The sequence below is a fragment of the Strix uralensis genome, chromosome 4 (assembly GCF_047716275.1).
Source record: "Strix uralensis isolate ZFMK-TIS-50842 chromosome 4, bStrUra1, whole genome shotgun sequence".
Lineage (NCBI taxonomy): Eukaryota > Metazoa > Chordata > Aves > Strigiformes > Strigidae > Strix > Strix uralensis.
Window position 1 is genome coordinate 34,347,463 of NC_133975.1, and position 12,450 is coordinate 34,359,912.

The following is a 12,450-nucleotide window of genomic DNA, read 5'->3' on the forward strand; positions in this document are numbered from 1 at the left end:
CTTTGACTCATTTTCACTCCTGGAGGTATTTGTTACTTCTGGTAAGAAGGCAAAATAATTGGTTTTTTTACAACAGATTGCAACACTGCCTTTGAAACTTTATTTTAATCAGATCCCAATGTATCCTGAAATGATTCGTGCTCCAAAACTAGTTACAGCATTCAAAGTCTAAGGATTAAGACAACAGAAAACCCATAATAACTTGGGTTGCTTTTGCTGCAATGCTAGTATTTTGAACTGTAGTTACCTACTACAGGATTGCTGTCTGCATAACAGCAAGGAGTTCAAACAAAACTTAACCCTTCAGTGATAAACTTTGAAGAACATAAGTTAACCTATTAGACTAACTGTCTTATTTCAAAAAAGCCTTCACCCTTTATATACAAGTTTGTATATTCATACAGTATTTATTCAAAGACAGACTGGAATATTTCTTGCCCCACTTTTATATAAGCTTCTCTCTCTTCATTTGTCATGAGAGACACAAGCTCTGGATTTTCACTAACTTCATCATATGAATGAGGCTGACCAGCTACTATTAAAATAGGACCTTGTGTTTCCTGTTCCTCCTCTTGTTTAAAGTTGCTGCCTGCTACTTTCATTCCTGCTTTTCCGGAGCGCTTGGCATCTTCTTCAGACTCGCTAGTATCACTGCCTGATTCAGGTAGCTTGCTTTTGACAAGAGAAGCCTGGTCTGTGCTAGACAATGACTTGGATTCATGGATCAGAAGAGTCTTGATGATGTCATTATCAGTGTTGGTTCCTTTAACACTTTCTTCAGAAGCATTTAGTCCTAATACACAATACTAAGTGTTAGAGGTATCAATAGTTTAGAGTTACCACAGGCATCCTACAGAAATTATTTTTTTTTCTACTCTGGATCTTTTTTACCCACACTAGCATTTTCTCAAAAGTGCTGGCATTTCCAAGAGCTTTCCACTTTAAAAATTACCACTAATGTTGCATGGTTAGAGCCAAAAATTTCAGGACCTGGTACCTGACCTCTGGCTTTAGGAATACTACCTAAATCAGTCTAAAGACTAGTTTTGAGAAACTAAGATCTGATAGCCACTAGTGAAGAATTGAAACACTATTCTGTATGCTAAACCAAGCTCACTAGATTTTCAATAGGAAAGCTGTATTTAAATGCACTAGGGATGCTGAATTTAAGTATTTGCCAATGCTTAAAACTTACCAATGCTATTGTTGGTGGCTGTTGCTCCTTCCACCGTGCTCTGTGACATCCAGATAGGTTGCTTTTTAGTTGCTTTTTCTCTTGTTTTCTGCTTGGTCTGAGAGTCTTGCATATCAATAACTAAGTTTTGGGTGTACATGTTGCCAAAAGAGGTACTTCTATCGGTCCATTTTTCAGGTCGGCTGCGTGATTCCAGCACACTTGAACCCACCTTCTGATCAAAGCTGAAAGAAATGTCACACATTTTGGACAGGTTAAATTCAGTCAAGAACCCCCTATTTCTCATTCAAAAAAAAGAAGACATAAAAACCATGTTTTGTCAGCAGACTGGCTTTAACAAGTGCTCTATATTAAAACAACTTGGATTCCCTGTTACTTCATCTCAGAGGCAAGTGGTTCTGAACTACTGATTTTTGCACAGGTTCTTCAGTAGCACATCTCTGGATGAAGCACACTGTGTTACTTTCTCACAGAAAGCACAATGAACATTAGCTGAAGGAGAAATCAAAAATTAATACAGCAAAAAATGAAACTATAAATGCATAACTAATGTAGATATTATAGGCTTCTTCATTAAGCAGCTGGCAGTACTGAACAAAGGAGAATGGAGTAAAAAGTAGGCTGCAAGTTCAGTATTGGAAAGATTTTACAACTGGAAAGTTGTGGGGTTTGTATGGATCAGAAGTTCTAGGGTTACATTTATACCTTTCAGATAATTCTGGTATTTCTGTTGGCTCAGGCTCCAGCAAGTCATATGGCAGAACAGTATCTTCAGTCTCACGCAGTAGCACAAAGATAGGTTCCATCTGCTCATTGAATTTTGCTAGCAATGTTCGAGCATCACGCTTAGGAAGCGCTGAGGCATCTTCCTCTACTTCAGTGTTGCAGTAAGTGCAACGGAAGGTCTCTGCAACATTATCCAAATTGGAAATGCTCATGTTCATAGGACACAAAAGATCAGCAGTACCTTGTTAAGAAATCCACAGCCTGGACAATTACCAAAATACTCTGACTTTATCCATTTGTTCACATTAACTACAGGAACTCAAGTTATAAAATCAAGCCTTTTTTTTTTTTTTTGAGAAGGACTGTTATTCACACACTTGCTATGCAAGAGAGAAATGTCTATATTGGGGGGAAAAAAAAGACATGGAGTATCATCATACCGTAAGGTTTATTTTTTTTCTTCTCTGATCTCATCTCTTAGTTCATAATGTAAGGAAAAAGACATTTGCAAGCTTAAATACCATCTTATTTTAGTTGTTCAGAGTTCTAAAGTTCAAAAAGACTCATTTAAAACCAAAACATATGCTAAAAACCTATATTCATGTCTTAAGCAAAAAAAAATTAAAGCATATTCTGTTAAAATCTATCACCAGCCTCAATGTTTGCATTTCAGTAACTTGACAAAGTCCCTGCATTTAGAACAAAGGGATGATTTTGCTAACTGACAGAACTCTAATGTCACCTTTGACATTTCCAGTTAGTCATATCAAGTTCATTCTCCCTGGCTCTGGATGTTAACACAGTTGCTGTGCTTAGAGTAATGTATTACAATATGATGCCATTTTAACTCATTTTGAAAGAGTACTCTCTATTTAGTTACTTTGATTTTTAGAGAAGAGAAACACGCAAGCTCTGATGCCCCTTTCTGTGGACATGTCGTGTTGCCCTGGGAGGAGCCTACCCTTCCCCGTTTCCTGCACAGGACTGACAGAAGGCCTCTCCTCTGCTGCCGGGCTGCAATGCGCTTATTACAGCAAGTGGCTGGAAATAGTTTTATCCATCTTGTCCAACTCTTGCATTAGAAGAATTGAACACATAAATGGATTAACTAACACATTCAGAACGGAGTCAAGTGAGTACTGTATTCTCATGTCCGTATGAGGGACTCACAAGAATTGGATGAGTAATCTTAAACCAGGTTAAGCATCTTGTTCATAGCAAAGCTGTAGCCTGACATCAGATTCCCAACCCCAGCTTATATATTCAAGATTAGAACAGGCCAAGCAAGAGGAAAAATAGACAGCTTTTTCTCTTACTCAACTCCCAGCTTCTCCTGTCCCAGGCCCTTGTCCACCGGCAAACAAGAAGTATATCTTAACAAACATGCTTTTATTGCAAAGTTCACACAGGAGCCAATTTTGTGCTATCACAGTTATTCTTTAAGATAAGAGCAAACAAATAATCTAAGCAACATACCTGTAAATACATCGAAGAGCTGATTGACTTCCAGGTCCGTGTAAGTGCTGGAGCAAGATGGACATTTAAAAGAGGACCTGGTAGTTGCATCCCGCTCATCTGCTTCTATTTTCCGGCGCACATGATCCAGTTTGTATTTTACCACATCCACCAGCACCTTGTAATTGATGTAATAGTAATTGTGCCTTGTGCTCTTCCCATTAGGCCCCGTTACAACTCGCATACGCAGCTTCACAAGCTTGTCTGCCTTGAGTGTGTTAAGGATAGCACGCAGTTGCTTATGCTCATACTTGAGCAACTGTAACAAGTCATCCTCTTTCACGCAGGGGTAGCGGATCAGTATATCAAGGGCCAGAGAGTACTCTACTCCATAGAAACCACGCACTATATATTTGGCCAGGCGCTTTAGGACTGCTGGGACCTCTCTGATAACGTTTTGTTCTTCCATCAGGAGCTGAACCACTGTTAGAAAGAGAAGTGCTATACAACAAACAGAAGGGAGGTGAGCTCTAGGAACCTTTCTTAGCGCTCACAGGCAGGTACAAAGCAGGTCACTTGCTGTGCTGCGCTTCTGCAACAGTCTTCACTGACTAGATTAATGTAAAATCCTTAACTTGCACCTGGGGATGGGAAGGTATCAATAGATATCAAAGATTACCTAATCTTGAAGTACAATGATTACACCTGAAATATTCAGGTCCTCATGTGTAAAATCCCACAGAAGATATCTAGCAAAATGGGTTACATGAAGTTCATACAATCCTCTTTACAGAAGACAGCACAGTTAACTTGCCTGTCTAGGTCTGCCTGAGGTATCTGTTTTCATTCACAGCCAGCCAGTGTTCTGAAGTGAACATTGTGCTCAAAAGTAAAGCTCAGGACACAAGCTGGGCAAGAAATCTTTAGCTTAGCTCATAACAATACATGAAATAGATGATACTGTATCTCCCTTTGTGGCAAAGCCACAAGAGGTGTTTCAGCACCTTTTGGCTTGCTCTCTGTGATTTTTCTGCTGGCTGCCGTGGTGAAACAAAGGCCTAGCAAGCAGGGGCACAGGATACTCCACCTTGTCTGGCACTACCCTCACTCAGCACAGGGTGCTTGGAGCTGTTCCTGCTTGTTTCACCACACTAAATCACCAGGGAACATTTGCAGCAGAACATTTTCCTCCTTACTATTCTCCCCTGTAGAAATAGGGCTTCTGGCAATAACCAATTCTTAATCCCGTTAACTAGAATGTAAATAATTTTAATCAGTCCAACTGTCCTAACTGTTTCTTATTTGTAAGGAGAAGAAAAAAAATTGAGCTATGTTTCAATAAAGCCACATCCCAATTCCCTTCTTTGAGGCGTGTTAAAATCCTGCAGTAGCAGTTGATACTGCAGTCTCTAGCCAGATTGTTTTGCAGAGAATAGTGGAACATGCATCCAAATAGAGCTGGCATAGCCACTGGATCAGAAGGTGGGTGAGTAGTGGGATGGCATGGTATGGCATTGCCAGCACTGGCACCCACTGCCGAGGCTCAAGCCCAGGTAATTGCATATTGCTACACAGAGCTTTCAGGTGACCTTCATCAGAAATCCTAGTTAAATGAACAAAACCTATTTGCAGTAGCCTAGTAGTTGAGACATAATTAAATTTGCATCTCACAGAGGAAGCACCAGCTTTTGCATAACCTAAGCCAAATGTCAACCTGCTGGTCTGAGGCTGAAAACCCTGAAGGCAATAGCACCAGAGTGACCAAAATTTCCCACAGGGAGGGCGAGGGAACACTGGAATAGGCTGTCCAGGGAGGAGGTTGAGTCTCCGTACTTCAACTGGACAAGAGCCTGCACAGCTTGACCTTGCTTCAAGACTAGTTGTGCCATGAGCAAGGGTTGGAGCAGATGGCCTTCAGAGGCACTGTCTAACCTAATTCCTCTGTTTTGTTCCAAGAGAGTTAAATTTAACCATAGTAGGAGAGAAGCTTTGGGAATGTCAGTCAGTTCCTTGACAGTCCTCCTCAGACTGTAAGAAGAGCACTTCTATGCTTTTTCACAGAAGCTTTGAAGAAACAAATTTTTTTCATTATTATTATAGTTTTAGTCTTTCACTTCTCCTTTGCCCTCATCCTCCAAAGAGGCATAACTACAGGGCACCTGACTCTCACATGTTAGCAGGGCAGCGTAGTTCATCACATGACCAAACAATATACCCTTCTGCAGGCAGGAAAGCACAGGACCTTGAACTTGTGTTCAACCGAGTCTCCCAGAAGCTAAATCCTGTTCTTGCTGCCAGTCCAGGCCTAGCAGAGGTATGACACACTGTCTGTGTACGTGTGTGCGGCTGTGTCTGTGGTGGGACAAGGACATACTCTAGTCAAGAGTCAGGAACTCCATCTGCTGAAAAGAGAATAGAAGTTTAATAAAATCTTTTTGACTGCAATCCCATCTCCACCTCTTTCCTTGATGGATGAACTGCCTCAAGTTGCCAGCACATTTTCTGCCAGCTAAAATCATAAGCAGTTAGTGAGCACAGTGGCCATCCTTGAGCCACTTGACCATGTTCATGCCACAGCTGCACTCAGCAGGCAATTTTTCTTTCCCCCTCTGCAGCAAGGGCTCTTTGCTCTTAGAGCTGAGTAGTCTTTCCTTTGAAGTTGGGATAAGGGTATGCAGAGGAGATGATCTATATACTGAGAATAGCCAAGAAGCTTCAGACAGCAGAGAAGATACCAGTGTGCAGGACAGGTTAGATTTACTGCTCTTGATGCAGGGCTATGGGCTGGATTCCCACATCTACTCTCCAGTGTTTTAACCCCAGGGGCGCTTGGGCATAAAACACATCAGACCTCCTCCACAGAAAAATATGCTAAATTATGCTAAATTATGCTAAAGTCTTCTCTTTCTTGCCTCACAAATCTGGAATTTGATTATGTGCAATGGCTTATACTCAGCAGGCAGGAAGGATGGACAGTGTCCTCAGCCAGCTCCAGAGATCAGGAGCATGGCTTTGAGTCTCCTCAGGCTCTGGAGAGCACTGAGCCTTGTCCTTCTACAGTGTGGGCAAACAGCCCACAGGGCAGAGGCACTGCAGCCTCCGGTACCAGCCCAAAGGAAAGCAGCCATGATGTGTTTCTGTAACCTGGGCCAGGCCCACTGAGGAGTGCTAAGTGCAGCCCCAGCATCTGTATCAGATATGGTTCTAGTCACATGCATTAGTCTGGGCTAGCATCTCAGAAAGGGCCGAGGTGCCCTCTATGTGGATTAAATGAACACCAGTTGGATTGTGACACTACCGAAACAAGAACAAAACTACTTCTGCATCTCGTCCTTGGCTAATGGGGGCAGAACCCCAGAACTTAAAAGGACTTGTATTAGGACCAGATCTCATTATTTTTTTTTTTACCCTAAGTCAAATACAGAATGAAATAATTTCAAAGGGAGTGTGATAAGTAGATAACATCATTAAGGAAGAAGTAGGACCTGAACTGTAAGACTGAGGTTTGCTGACCTATCAATTCTTAGGATGACTCCTTATCCCAGACTCGCATCACATACTTGCGTCTCTAAAGCAAGCAGTACTGTGCAGTGCTAGGAAGTCTGGACCATGCTGCAGTGCTTCCAAGCACCTTAATGTTAAAAGCTCTTCAGGTCCAGACTCTTACAACCATGTAAACTATTCAGGGAAAGAAAAAAGCAACCACCCACAAAAAAACCACCACACCTACACAACAGAACCACCCTATACATAAACACATAGTATAAATATCATTAATATATCCTGGGAGACGAGCGAGAAGCTTTTTCAAGAACAAATCCATAGAACCCACTTCCATTTGCAGTGGAAATTTAGGTATGCAAGCCTTTGGTTCAGTGTAAAAGGAAATGGCTTTCTTTTACAAGAATGACTGAATTTGTGCTGAATAAACAACATTCATGGAAAATACAAACCCTGCAAGAAGTGGTCTGTTAAGCTACAAAAGAACCAAAACTGTATGTATTTTACAGTAAAAACTATGTAAAATCAAAATGGGGGGAAGCTTTCTCTACAGTGCTTTGGTATATTTGAGGTTGTATTTCTTCAGTCCATTTTGAAAAACCTCTCCATCTTATAATTGCCAGATCTGAAGTCTTGCAATTCAGGAAAACTGCTGATTTTTAAAAGCTGTTGTATAGTTTTCAGTTCACAGGCAAAAGTTCTCCTTTAAGAGGAGCTTGAGACCACCCTTACCAAGGAAAAGAGGAAGAAGAGGAGCAGCTGCCTGCAAAGAGAGCAGGGCTTTAAGCAGGAGTTTGCTCTGAATTAGTCTGCATTAATGAGACAGGTGTTTTGCTATTCCTGTAGATTTTTTTTTTTTTCCAGCTGATAGCATGTATGGACAAGATGTCTTACAAGTCACAGTCTAGCTTATACCTTTAGCTGCTTTTAAAGTACTTATTTTTATAAGGGTAGGAGCTACCTTCTCATTACACTGGTTGTTTTTAAGATTATTCAGTAACTTAGATGCCTGAGAGGCCTTTCTGCTTATAGTTAATAGGGAGCCATTATAATCTTCAAAGGGAGAGGAATGCAAGGCCTTATTTTCCCCATAAGCAGGAACTACCTTTAAGATCCTCTTTTTGCTTTAGAAAACCTACACAGAGTTGTTTGTTGTGCTGGCAGGCAACTATCAAAAGCAGAATTTCAAGTTAACAGATGTCATATAGAGCAAGTTCTACAAGCTTTCTCTGAAGCCACTTGCTTAATTAACATTTTACTTGAGCTGCCTGAGAAGGCAAACTACCTATCTCACACTTTAAAAAGCACTAAACCAGAAAGATTTATTAGTCTTTTGTGAGACTTCATCTAACTCATATAAGGAAGTTAAAAACTGTATCATTACCTCACTTGGACAGGCAGAAAACTTCAGGCTGCTATTTATAGAAGAATCACTTCTTTCCTAAGAGCTCAAAGTAACTGCAAAACAAGCTTAAGTATTTCCCAGCCTTTTCCTAGACCTATCAGTGATAAGCCCTAATTACCACCCAGCTGGAGCAAGAGAGTCCCCAAATCACATTTCATTAGCAACTGAACGAATTCAGCCTTGTATACGTTGCATCATCATAAAGCTGTAAATCTTATTGCTCAATGAAATCCACCTACAACAGGCAAGGACTGAAAATGTTAAGTAACTGCAATCTTTGATTAGTGTTTTCATTAGCGTGACCTTAGAAGACTAAAAGTATCATAATAATTAACTCTTTTTTTGTTGCTGCAAACCAACTATTTAGTATGAGTAATTTACATAATTTGTGTTTAGAAGCTTTCATAACCAAACAAATTTGGAAACTTAAATATTTTGCAAAGAAAAAAGCTGGAATTTATATGTTTACTATTTTTTGCATTTTTACTTATTAATCTTTTCAAGTGGTATATGTGTTCAAAATGAAACAAAAAGCAATTTTTCACTGTATTTCTCCAGAAGATAAAGTTAGTATTTCTTTTATGGGTTAGACATCTGTGGTTAAAACCAATGTTGAAATAAGGTTGCCAGGCACTGTAGAGTTTAGGATTAAAATGCTGAATTCAGTTAGGATTGCAGTCATCATATTCCATCTTAAATCTATGTGTCTTTCATATGTTTTTTTATGTATGCAGAGTGGAGGCTAGTGTTTTACAGTGATGTGACTTGGGTCTTCTTGGTATGTGCTGCAGCATATATTGTGTTTTTGTTGGTGCTGTTTGTTGCTGGAAATCTGACTCTCCAACTTACCTGGCACATGGAGAGCCCCAAAGGTGCAGGCGCTTGTCTGCATACGCAGGTTGTAGGACTGACATCTGTAAATATCACTACAGAAGGTAGCGCCTCTGAGAAATAGTCAGTACCAGAAAAGAAACCTCATATTTTAGTATCTGTAGCAAGAATTTAGATTTGAAAATACTTTAGAGGTTTGAGACTGCGGTTTAGAAACTGCAGGAACAGATGACTATAAAAAAAAATCCTCAAGATTAGCTCTGCTCTTACTTGTGATTTATAGTAGTCCGGATTGGTTTCATGCCTTATGCTAGGAAAACCCATGCTACTAGTCTTTTTTGTTCCATTAAATAAGAAACTATTTGGTGGATACCCACAGCTGAAAAGTGTAATTGTGATAAACCTTCAACTGCAAACTTAAAATGTTCACACAGGTAAAATTAAGCAGATATACCTCACTCTATGTAGTGGTTCTTGAGCATGCTCCTTTGTTGTCATGTTACACCAGGAAATGCAAAGGAGCAAGACTACTTGCTGGTACCTGTTGAGTTTAGTCTGTGGGAAATGTTTACAATGAAAATACCTGTGGGTTTCCTCGCCGACTGTTTTGAACAGGGAAAGTGTTGTGAAACCTTAGTGCTGTGGCAGTCCTCAGCCTGTGTGTGGAGGTGTAGAACCAGATCACAAGAAAACACAGAACAACTTTCTAAATTAAGGAGAGCGATGGTCTGGCTGGTAACACCGCTTTGAGAAACAGGAAATCACAATCACCTCTGCAAGCTATGGCTGACGACACTGGGGTTGTTTGGCAAGGACAGTTAACCTCCATGTAGCAGAGGTAGATCTTGGTGTAGCAAAGGTGCTGTTCGGCCAGGTGTCTGCCTGTTTGGTGCTGGGAGGCAATTCTGTATGGGCTCATGCTGTGCTGCCTTTGTCCCGCACACTCAGAGCAGGAGTGAAAATCGGGGGGGAAAAAAAAAAAAAAAAAAAAAATTGTGGTTTGAGCAGGTATTTCTGACTGTGGGTAGCCCTGGTACTGAGGGCCGTGGGAAGCAGGATTTGTGCCGGTATGTTGTTGCGATGTTGTGTAACAGAGACATTACTGAAAGTGGGAGCTTGAAATGGGGATAGGCAAAGTCGCCTGGCTTCATTTCAAACCCATTTGGGTGGCTGGGATGTTTATCTCAAATGGTATGGGGATGCACTGCACTTGCAGGCTACTTGATGAAAAGGAGGCAGATAATCAAGTGGAAGAAATAAACACAGAGTCCAATCAGAGGTTGAAGGAGAAAATTAGTGGGTTGCTGCTTCAGGGGGCAAAGGTATAATCAAGATCGTCACAGAGCAAATGCAGTATGTTTTACCTGTTGGCAGAGGTTGGTGTAGATGGCCTGGTGGGAGGTTGCGATGTGCACCCTGAGTAAATGGGCGATATTACCAGTTGCTTTATTGTCCTCTCGAGGATGAACAGCTGCTGTTCTGCCTTTCCCTGGACAGGCATGTGGAAGCTATGTTCTTCTGTATCTTATATTCTCCACACTGATACCCAGCCCTCAGTTTAAAAAATAAAATCTCTAGCTGTCTAGCTCACACATTCAAGCACTGCAAAATAAGAAAACACCAGGATTATAGTAAGTGCCCATATGTAACCTGCTGCCCTAATCACACAGGGCTCTTAATCACACAATCACATCTCTTTTTTTCCCATGCTGGCCCTTTCATAAAATCTCTGCATTGTGGGGTGTTAATGTTCAGCACTCAGTGTGTGGTCCTGAGCCCAGCTTATTTTGTGAACCATCCAAACCTTGCATTGAGATCGTTCATTTTCTCATGAGTTTTCCTATGGTGATCTCACTGAATTGCTTAATTCCATGATCCGTGAAGGCATGCTGGTATCGAAGTAAATCAACTTTGTCTGAGGGCTTTGGACCTCTTTTTGGATTAGTTTATGTTGTAATCTTCCTGATATCTAGAAGGACAGAGGATATCATGCCTGTGTTATAGGGGCCCAAAGAGTTGTGGTTAATGGAGTTAAATCCAGTTGACGGCTGGTCATGAGTGGTGTCCCCCAGGGCTCAGTTTTGGGGTCACTCCTGTTTAACATCTTTATTGATGATCTAGACGAGGGGATCGAGTGCACCCTCAGTAAGTTTGCAGATGACACCAAGTTGGGTGGGAGTGTTGATCTGCTCGAGGGTAGGGAGGCTCTGCAGAGAGACCTGGACAGGCTGGAGCGATGGGCTAAGGCCAACTGTAGGAGTTTCAATAAGGCCAAATGCCGGGTGCTGCACTTGGGCCACAACAACCCCCAGCAGCGCTACAGGCTTGGGGAGGAGTGGCTGGAGAGCTGCCAGTCAGAGGGACCTGGGGGTGTTGATTGACAGCTGGCTGAACATGAGCCAGCAGTGTGCCCAGGTGGCCAAGAAGGCCAATGGCATCCTGGCCTGTATCAGAAATAGCGTGGCCAGCAGGGACAGGGAAGTGATCTTACCCCTGTACTCGGCACTGGTGAGGCCGCACCTCGATTACTGTGTTCAGTTTTGGGCCCCTCACTACAAAAAGGACATTGAATTACTCGAGCGTGTCCAGAGAAGGGCAACGAAGCTGGTGAAGGGTCTGGAGCACATGTCGTACGAGGAGCGGCTGAGGGAACTGGGGTTGTTTAGTCTGGAGAAGAGGAGTCTGAGGGGAGACCTCATGGCCCTCTACAACTACCTGAAAGGAGGTTGCAGAGAGCTGGGGATGAGTCTCTTTAACCAAGTAACAAGCGATAGGACAAGAGGGAATGGCCTCCAGTTGTGCCAGGGAAGGTTTAGACTAGATATTAGGAAGTATTTCTTTACAGAACGGGTTGTTAGGCGTTGGAATGGGCTGCCCAGGGAGGTGGTGGAGTCCCCATCCCTGGAGGTGTTTAAGAGTCGGGTTGACATAGCACTGAGGGATATGGTGTAGTTGGGAACTGTCAGTGTTAGGTTAATGGTTGGACTGGATGATCTTCAAGGTCTTTTCCAACCTAGATGATTCTGTGAGCTCTGAGGTACAGAATTTGAAATCAAGAGTGCTGGATAATTTTGAGAGCCTGAACTGAGATGTAAAAAATTAGGATACATTTTACAGTACTTTACAGGATCGCAGCAGAGCTCCCTCTGTCTTGATTGCCGTTGTGATCAGTACTTCCAAAATACAACCACGGGTATCACAGTCCAGGTACTGGCCAAACAACACAACCTACTGGGTTGCCTGTGCAGCACCTGGCAGAAAAGGGGTGAGAATTCAGTTGCCCCAGTACATACTTAAACCTCCCTGGTCTGTAACACCATCCTTTCTCTTGCAAGGC

At 42.0% G+C, this 12,450-nt stretch overlaps 1 protein-coding gene across 1 annotated transcript; it reads right to left on the reverse strand.

Moving 5' to 3' along the window:
* Window positions 1-407: 407 nt before the first annotated feature.
* LOC141942630 (general transcription factor IIE subunit 1-like) lies at window positions 408-3,926 on the reverse strand. Its single transcript, XM_074866333.1, has 4 exons — window positions 3,398-3,926; window positions 1,901-2,102; window positions 1,196-1,419; window positions 408-793 (listed from the first exon to the last, which is right to left on the reverse strand). Exons 1-4 carry the CDS (start codon window positions 3,843-3,845, stop codon window positions 408-410), a joined length of 1,260 nt encoding a protein of 419 aa, XP_074722434.1. The 5' UTR covers window positions 3,846-3,926.
* Between the last annotated feature and the right edge of the window lie 8,524 nt (window positions 3,927-12,450).

Excerpts from the sequence above, each read along its gene's own strand:
- LOC141942630 (XM_074866333.1), bottom strand. The coding sequence starts at position 3,845 with ATGGAAGAACAAAACGTTATCAGAGAGGTCCCAGCAGTCCTAAAGCGC. Across the intron at positions 2,103-3,397 it reads GCTCTTCGATGTATTTACAG|AGACCTTCCGTTGCACTTAC; the intron begins GTATGTTGCTTA and ends ATAATGTTGCAG. Across the intron at positions 1,420-1,900 it reads ATACCAGAATTATCTGAAAG|CTTTGATCAGAAGGTGGGTT; the intron begins GTATAAATGTAA and ends CATTTCTTTCAG.